Consider the following 9,915-nt stretch of genomic DNA (forward strand, 5'->3'; position numbering starts at 1 on the left):
CATGAGTGGTGAGTATGCTATAATGCTTAAAGAGTACGCTAAAGGTAAGTCAGATTGAGTCAGCTTGAAAACAAGTGTCCACAAGTTGGAGATTAAGTTGTGTAGCTAAAAGGGACCTGTTTATATTTTCTGCACAAACTTTGTGTCTCTGAGAAACTGTGCTGTTTGATTTCGCACAGTGATTTTGCTTCTTTGTCTCCAACACTTGCTTAGAAAAGCTGTGATTTGTTTCTGTCTGTAAGACGTTACAATTATACTGTAGAATTACTGTAGAAATACCATCTCCTTTAACAAAATGGGGCCATGTCTATGCTAGCCTGGTCCCAGATCTGAATGTGTTTTTTACCCAACTTCTCCATACATGGCATGACAATGCTAGTCAGAGGAGTTGGCTATAGCTCACACAGATCTGGGACCAGGCTAATATAGGCTACCTGTGCCCTGGGAGGTGACACCCAGGGACTCATCCAGTCAGAAATGCATGCAACTTTAATACCATACTGCTGGGCGTCTGAACCAGGACTGGCAAAGCTTGCCAGCCTGCCAGCTTGCCAGGGAGCTGCCAATGTGGTTGCTATTCAGAGTAGTTCGTATTTACTGTAGTTGAATCTTCATTGAGTATGCCTGTATGCTGTCTGTATCCACCCCGTTAAGATTATAAGGCACGTATTAGGTGAATTTCCTGGGATCAGTTACATATATGATATGATTTGGACCTGACCCTTCTCATTCTTCTGGAGGCATTCATTGACATAGCTTGAACACTGTATATGCAGCACAATCATTATTTTCTGTTTCAAATTAATAGATTAACCATCCATTTGAATAATAACTGCATGGAGAACTCCATAATTTTATCCACTTATTGATGCATACAACGCCCACATCCATTAAGCCTACTGTGTAAGAGTGAATAGAACCCCATTCACTGTAATATGAGGCTTTCTGATTCATTGTAAAACAGTGTGAGTACGTTTCAATCAAGGTCAGTATCACAATGGATGGCTTTCAAACACTTGATCTGTTGATTCGTTAAAACACAGGCACTATTTTCTACAGTGTGGAGTATTATGCTACTGACGCCAAGCTAAATGATAGATATGGACCAAGGCTCATTCAAAAGTCCTCTCCACGATGGATGGATGGATTGCATTGTGAACATTTATAGACAGAGCAGAGCAAAACAATGAACAAAGAAGATCAATGGGCAATAAGACAGAATAGGAGGACATTCCCTGTGGACCATGATGCCACTGGTCACCTCTAGTTAGTGTTGATCCTTGGGGGAAGCTGTAGAGATATAAAGGCTGTTCAGAGGACGATCTGGAAGAAGGAATACACAGCTTCAGTGAGGGACACAGCTACAGACACACTATCTGCCTTATGGGATTGCCTTGGACCAGGTAGGATGATAGGATCATCATTCAGAAAATAATTCATATTTCAGTGCAGAGCTGTGATACTGTATGTATTAATCATGTATTTCATCAAAGCTCATCCATCACTGTTTGAATATTAGCAATGACAATCAGGTTCCTGAGTGCTGAATTTATCAATATTTCCAACCAACTCCTCTATCAAGAGCTCCTGTGCACTTCATACATATTGTTCATTCACTGCATTATAACAGAATGCTTATAGTCTCCATCTTCTCTCCTCCAGTTTCCCACGAAACCTGCCTGCTGGATCAGGTGCTGGAGCTGATTATGAATGAGAAGCCCCCCAACACTACCAGCCTTTTCCTGAACGAGGACGCCGACAAGCCCCCCCTCCCCAAACGAGGCCTCTGGCGGCGGCTACGTAGGGCCATGCAGAAGAAAGCGGCCTGCACCAAGGACAGGATGAGCACCATCACTAAGGAGAACGTCAAGGGCTTCCTGAGACGCAACCTCTTTGTCCTCCTCACCATCGCAGCAGTGGCTCTGGGCAAGTGGACGAGATACTCTCTTACTAGGTTTAGGGCAAAGGTTAAGGTGGGGTTAAAGGTTAGGGCTAAGGTTATGGGTAGTTTGTTGATAGTTAAAACAATGTTAATAAAAAAAACGATATTAATTGCAGGATTATTACAGAGGTATATGAGCTGTAGCCCTAGGTAAAGAAGTCTGTGTCGAGAAGACTTGAAATACAGTATTCTTCATCAATGCACCAGCCTTTAAATCATGTCCCCTGTCTGTGTGTCCAGGTGTCATGCTGGGTTTCGCCCTGCGGCCCCACAACCTGACTCTCAGGGAGATCAAGTACTTTGCCTTCCCTGGAGAGCTGCTGATGAGGATGCTGCAGATGCTGGTTCTGCCTCTCATCATCTCCAGCCTGGTCACAGGTAGCTGGTCACAGGACTTCTGCTTTATTAGCATCATTATTTGCATTTATGTATTGCTTTTCTCAAACTCAAAATGATTTACATTTTATGGTGATCTCTCACCCCTCCTGTAAGCTACTATTTTCCATACTAAGCTACTATTTTTCACCCTAATACTACTTCTTGCTGTTTTGAGTTTCAAAGTTAGTTGGTACAGTGGAAGTACCTAGAGTATTCATGAGAAAATAATGAACCTTGTCTTGCAGGTATTTCCTCTCTGGACAGCAAAGCGTCTGGGAAGATGGGAATGCGGGCTGTGGTTTATTACATGGTGACCACCCTCATCGCTGTCTTCATTGGCATCGTCATTGTGATTGTCATCAAACCAGGGAAAGGCCATAGGGACAGCCCAGTGGCCTCTAGCGGTACCATAGAGCCGGTACAAGCAGCTGATGCTTTCCTGGATCTCATCAGGTGAGTAACTGCTGAATGATCTAAATGACGGTGTCAATATGCGGTATATCATTTATTGGCCTTTATTCACCATTGTTTATCTTTCAGGAACATGTTCCCTCCTAATTTGGTGGAAGCCTGTTTCAAGCAGGTAAGGGAATTCACTTCAACATGATTGATCATGTTGCCGATTCCCAATACACTGAGTTAAAATGCTTACTCACCATTACAGTATGTTGTTGAGGACTGATACTCTTCACTGCTACAATAGATTTTTTTTACAAGAATATATGTGTTATAAATGCACTGTCTTCCTCAGTACAAAACGGTCTACAAGAAGACCATCCACACGAAGAACGTGACTGTTGCACTCAGTCTAACTGACTCCCTCAACACTACAGAGGCTGCCTTGGCTGTTAACATGAGCAGAGTGCTGCAGACCATCCAGGTGGGTGATACATATTAGTGGTGGATGGGGTGACTTACCCTGAAGTCCTATGGGGAAAAAAGTGCTACAGTTACTTTGGATAAATGTGAATGTAAATGTTATGTGGATGGTTGTTCTGCTCCTGCTCCAGGAGACAGTGGTAGAGATGATCCCAGTGTCTGGTTCCTCTAATGGGGTGAACGCCCTGGGTCTGGTGGTGTTCTCCATGTGCTTCGGCCTGGTCATCGGCAGCATGAAGCAACAAGGACAGGCTCTCAGGGACTTCTTCGACTGCCTCAATGAAGCCATCATGCGCCTGGTGGCCATCATCATCTGGTTAGTAGTCAGATTAGTGGTCACAAAGTAACATGTTAATGAACTCTTACGTGCCTCTACCATTACTTCTCACATATATCTCTCAAAACAGTTGCTTTTGGTGGAATTGTTGTAATAGGTGAGAGTGTAGGCTATCATACAACTACCTCTGTCTTTCTCTCCCTTCCTCCCTCTCTCTCCATCAGGTACGCTCCAGTGGGCATCCTGTTCCTGATAGCAGGTAAGATCGTGGAGATGAAGAATCTGGCCGAGGTGGGAGGTCAGCTGGGGATGTACACGGTGTCTGTCATCGTGGGTCTGCTCATCCACGGCTTGTTTGTCCTGCCCCTGCTCTACTTCCTGGTTACCAGGAAGAACCCCTACACCTTCATCGCTGGCCTGCTGCAGGCCCTCATCACAGCACTGGGAACATCCTCTAGGTGGGTGTATGAACTGACTCAGGGTCAGAGGTAGCTAATTCACTGCCCTGGGAACATCCTCTAGGTGGGTACATAAACTGATCTAGGTGGGTACATAAACTGATTTTGCAATTCCTCTAGTTGGATGTATGAACTCATGAACTGATTCAGGGTCAGGCTAATTCATTTCCCTGGGGCCATCCTCTAGTTGTTGTTTGGACTATTATGATCTCACAACATCTTCCATTATCTACCTCTACTGCCATAGCTCTGCCACCCTGCCCATCACCTTCCGCTGTCTGGAGGAGAACAACCGTGTGGACAAGAGAGTGACACGCTTCATCCTGCCCGTGGGTGCCACCATCAACATGGATGGCACTGCCCTCTACGAAGCCGTGGCAGCCATCTTCATCGCCCAGGTCAACGTCATGGAACTCAACTTTGGCCAGATCCTCACCATCAGGTCAGTCTAAAGACACTATCTGATAAGCCACAATGCTATCAATGTGCTATAGAATGGAATAGAATAAAACTGTATTGTCCATCCAGGATGGACTTTTTTCTTTGGCATCACCTTACATTAAAAGGATCACACACACATACGTTCTCACATCACACACATTTAAAGTAGTCAGTCCATCATACTGCATACACTAAAAACATAGAGGACATTGATACGTACAATTTACGTTGCATTTAGTAGTCCAACATCACACTCAACGAATGAATGTTTGAACACGTTATTCTTGGCCATGGGCATTCTGAAGTGCCAGCCAGAGGGAAGCCTCTCGAACTGAGGGTGTAGAGGTTGGGAGGGGTCGCCAACGACAGACAGTGCCTTCCTTTAGCCTTATGGAACAGACTGCTCAAATGTGCCTGTGGTCGACCAGTTACTTTGCTGGCTGTGTTTACTGTTCTGGTTAGTTTGCTTTGGCTCCTCACGCTCAGATTGCCATACCAGACTGTCATATTGAACGTGAAGAAGCTCTCTACCAGACTGCTGTACACCCTCTCCAGAACATCCTGGCTGACCCCAAACCCCTTCAATTTCCTGATTAAAAACAGGCGCTGGCTTGCTTAAAAAAAAATACAGTCTGCATTCTCTGTAAAGCTCAACTTGTCATCAATTTGTGTCCCTAAATATTTGAAACACTCAACCACCTCCACTGGTTGGTCATTCAGAGAGAGTGGTTGGGACATTGGTAGGTTGTTGCCATTGATGATCAGCTCCTTTGTCTTGTCCACATTGATGTGGAGGGCACTTGACCGGCAGCATTATTGAAAGTTGTTGGCCTGTTTAAAATAGCTGTCCCCAGCTGACTTAGCATCTTTTTAAAATAGTCCCACCAGAGCCATGTCATCTGCATACTAGTGTAGATAGAGAACAACAACCGTGAAAGGACACATCCCTGGGGCGCCCCTGTGTTCAGGGCCAGTTCATCAGAGAGGGCCCCATTCATAAGAACCCTCTGTGGGTGGTCAGCTAAAAAGTCCTTGATCCAATCTGCAGGCCTCCGTTGCCCTTCAACTATCAGACCTATGAAGTCAAGTTCATTTGATCTAATCTTACTGTAAAATCATGGTAAAGGCTAAATCAGCTAATTTTATGTCCACATTAGTTGGAGGAGAGATAAGATTGATTTTGTGGTCTTTGCCGAACTCCTCCATGTTATTGGCTTTCTTCTATTGACTTCTCTACCCAAGACTACTCTACTGTGGAGTGTTGATTTATACATCTCTATATCCATATCACTCTCCACCGATTCCCTAATTCAATGTGTGTGTGTTTGCTTCTGTTATTAAATGGCGCTGTCGCCACCTCCTCCACAGTATCACAGCAACAGCTGCCAGCATCGGCGCAGCAGGCATCCCACAGGCTGGTCTGGTTACCATGGTGATCGTATTGACATCGGTGGGACTGCCCACAGAGGACATAACGCTGATCATCGCTGTGGATTGGTTCCTGTAAGTCTGCCTAAATGTCACTATGAGGCCGCCACCCCACTAGAACAGAGAACAGGTCCCTCTGAAAGGTTATTGATGCATTATGCACATCAGATTATTGTAATTAATTAAGTGTTTACAACCAGCCCTATCTAATGTTGTGCTGTGGTGTTGTATTGTGTTGTGTACACTTTCTTGCATGTCTCATAACTTGATTTACAAAAAATGGTTGGAAATCCTTTTTGAATACATTTAGGGTTGATTACTTGTGGGTGGATTACCCCAAAGACTGCCTTGTGTTTATGTGTGGCTACGCAGGGGTTGAGACCCTGAGGGAGCGTGTGTGTGAGTATGAATGCGTGTGTGCGTGCACGGTGTGTGTTTGTGTGTGCGCTATATAATGTGGGTGTATCTCTGCAGGGATCGCCTGAGGACCACTACCAACGTGCTGGGGGACTCTCTCGGGGCAGGCATCGTGGAGCACCTGTCTCGCCAGGAGTTGCAGAGCCAGGATGTTGAGATTGGAAACTCAGTGATTGAAGAGAATGAGAAGCCCTACCGGCTCATCTACCAGGAAAACGACTCAGTGAAGCACCGCAACAGTGAGACCCCCATGTAGGGGTCAGGACAGTCTGAAAACAACCACTAGCCCATACTGTACTTCTTCAGCAATATGGGGAAAGCTATTGGATACCTAATCGGAGCCATCACCATATTGATAACACCTAACTGGTTAACTTCAGATCTACAAACACTGTAGGGATAGTGGCTAGAGATTGTTTTGACACTGTCAACCATATCACCAACTCTTTTGGTAATTTCAGTCCAAATCAGAGATGCATCTCAATTGTCTAGAGGACACTGATGTGAAAGAACTGGACAGGTGAAATCACATTTCTCGTAGATATCTAGCTACTATATTGCTTTCACTTATTTTATGTGTTCATATCAGTAGAGACCACTTTAGACTGTTATGTACTCTGTATCGGTTTGATTTTCATGAACAAGAAAGTAAATGCCATTCAATGGCCTTTTTAAATCTGTGAATAGATGGAAAATCCATTAGCTGGTTCTCTTGCATGGCTTGATTTGTATTTTATTGTTTTTTATTTTGCCACTTTTAGTTGGTGGTTGTTGTTTTTAATGTGAATCTACCTCTAAAATTCAAGTGTACATTATGCTTTCTCTTAAGTAATTTCATTTTCTGCCCCAAACATTACCAAGAGGTCATTTTATACCATATTATCCATGCTACCAACTTTGATAAGCAGTTTTTCTACAGTTTCAAAAACAAATATTGAATTTATGATGTAATGTACTGTAGTTTGCTTGATCTTTGTCAATTGAATCAATATGAATGTATACAGTATATATTTGTACCGATATCTGCAATCATGTTTTACACTTGGGTGATTTCTATGTTACTTATTGAGCTAAATTGGGGTTAGATTTTTTTTTTTTTTTCAAAACAATATTTGTAACAAAGATGTATTTTCAGTGTTAACTAGTGTTTCTTAACTGAACATATTTTGGTACTAGTCACTTAAGTCTGAAGTATGTGAAAGTATTACTGTATGCTTGCTCTGAATATTGATATTATTGGGGCTGTTGTATGTTTCTGTGCATAGTAAAGATGGACAAATATGGACAAAAGGATGTTACATAGCCTACTGAATTACATTATATGTTTTTCCCCCCCAATGTTACTATGGTTTGATATTTTAGGCCTTGAGTCCAGCCCTTTTTGTTTGAGTGTTGTGTTTTCAGACAATGCGAGGATTGAATATCCATTTGGTCCATTTGTAGAATATGAGGGAGATCTTCATATATTTCTTGACTCACAACTAAAATGCTCACCAGAAATATTCCCTTTCCTTGATGCTGTAATCTTACATGGCCATTTCAGTTCAACATCCGGTGCTTTATCGATGAAAGCAATATAGCCAGTTGTGGTAGTGGTACATTTATGATGATGGCTTTTCTCTTTAATTTGACTGTTGAAAAAAGTTGAAAAATGTTATGATGCCTTAAACATAATTTGAAAGCAATTAAGTTGAATGTTAAGTGGAAAGGGTTTTGAAAGTATATAGGCCTACTGTGTACGTAGTTAAGTTTTTAAAACAATCTATTTTGAATGTGGTTGAGCACATATTGTTTTAATTTGTGCCTATTGTTTTATATATTAAATAGTTGATTAAAGTTTTTGTGAGATGGCTCAAATTTGCATTTCTTTTGGGAAGTGTCATTATCAGTATTTTGTTGCAACAAATAAATGTCTCAGGAATTGACAATTGTGTTATTCTAAGACACCAAGACTTTAACTGTAACACACATGTTCTTACACACAGGATCTGACCACAGATGACCACAGACTCTGGCAACATGCCCTTGGGTTTAGAGACACAGACTGATCTGTCTAGAGGGGACTGGAACCAATAGTAGTAGTGTATACTCTGAAGGTTGCCTAGATAAGAAAGGGGAGGTTCTGGCTGTAGTTGAAGTGACTGTGAAATTGGAGGGCGACGCATGGAATCCAGATAGTCACCTAGGAGACGGACACTCACAGGGCAGAGATTTCTTAGGTTACGGGAAAATCATAGGGACAAATTAAAATGTTGCGGCCCACTCCCCTTTACACGCGTTCAGGGATCGCAACCCAGTGTCCACATGGATGGGGCCTTCCGATTCACACGGCCGCGTCCTTTTCGATCAGGTATTGAACTCAAACGACGGGGCTAGACCCCAGGCTCGGGGAGGGGGAGCAACATCTGGCAATAGTAAAGAGAAGCGGTTCCTCTGCATGTTCTGTAACAAAGGCTTCAGCTGCCCCCAGAAGGTGGAGATCCACCAGAAGGTCCACACAGGGGTGAAACCCTTCAGATGTACCCAGTGTCACGTGTTTCGCTGAGGCTGGCACCCTGAAGAGGCACCAGAGGGTCCACACAGGGGAGAACCCCTACAGCTGCCCCCAGTGTGAGAAGAGGTTCTCCCGTCAGCACCAGCTGAAGATGCACATGAAGGTCCACACGGGAGAAAGGCTGTTCGCCTGTACGCACTTCAGGAAGAGGTTCTCAGAGAGGAGATACCTCAGGATACACCAGCAGAAAAACCACTCCGCTCTATAAAATAGAAAGTAACCATTCCACTCGATAGCTTCTGACGTTAATATCAAACCCTGCATTAAAGGTAGACTCAGCGAGATTATGTACATGCACAAAGTAAACAGCAGTAGTTGGTCAATTTACGCAACAACTAAGAGCGTTGAAGTGCAAGGGCCAGACATTGTGGGATATATAAGGCATATATAAGCCTGACAAGCAGAAGCTGAGCTATAACCTTGTAAAGTCGAGGAGTCAAAGAAATTGGACTTTGCTTGGGAAGTAATCTTATTCTCTTTTACAGAAAGTGAAATGATCAGTTGATAGCGAGAGTCACACATTGTATATGTATAATTAAATTGAGGGTTCATATAAATTATCATAATAAAACATTTTTGAAGCGGAATAACATTTGGGGAAATTGGGCCTAGACTTTATTTTCCTAATCCATTATTATTATAATTAAATAGCCTACCTAAAATATGTAATGAGTGTTCAACCTTCCCAAGTTCTCTCATGTCACCCCGCTCCTCCGCACACTCCACTGGCTTCCAGTTGAAGCTCGCATCTACTACAAAACCATGGTGCTTGCCTACGGAGCTGTGAGGGGAACGGCACCTCCATAACTTCAGGCTCTTATCAGACCCTACACCCAAACGAGGGCACTACGTTCATCCACCTCTGGCCTGCTAGCTCCCCTACCTCTACGGAAGTACAGTTCCCGCTCAGCCCAGTCAAAGCTATTCACTGCTCTGGCACCCCAATGGTGGAACAAACTCCCCCACGACGCCAGGACAGCGGAGTCACTGACCACCTTCCGGAGACACTTGAAACCCTACCTCTTTAAGGAATACCTGGAATAGTATAAAGTAATCCTTCTTCCCCCACCCCCCATAAAAAAAAGGTGGTTGTCCCACTGGCTATCATAAGTTGAATGCACCAATTTGTAAGTCGCTCTGG

General features: G+C 43.5%; 1 protein-coding gene across 1 annotated transcript; it reads left to right on the top strand.

Annotated features, from left to right (window-relative positions):
• Positions 1-1,664: 1,664 nt before the first annotated feature.
• LOC311130198 (excitatory amino acid transporter 1-like) lies at positions 1,665-6,476 on the top strand (the record flags this gene model as incomplete). Its single annotated transcript, XM_084162895.1, has 10 exons — positions 1,665-1,926; positions 2,183-2,320; positions 2,566-2,773; positions 2,861-2,903; positions 3,072-3,200; positions 3,331-3,515; positions 3,701-3,934; positions 4,182-4,376; positions 5,744-5,878; positions 6,278-6,476. The coding sequence occupies exons 1-10, from the start codon at positions 1,707-1,709 to the stop codon at positions 6,474-6,476; spliced, it is 1,686 nt and encodes a 561-aa protein (XP_084019021.1). The 5' UTR covers positions 1,665-1,706.
• Positions 6,477-9,915: the final 3,439 nt, after the last annotated feature.

This window comes from Coregonus lavaretus (assembly GCF_964263955.1).
Source record: "Coregonus lavaretus genome assembly, chromosome: 6".
Classification (NCBI taxonomy): domain Eukaryota; kingdom Metazoa; phylum Chordata; class Actinopteri; order Salmoniformes; family Salmonidae; genus Coregonus; species Coregonus lavaretus.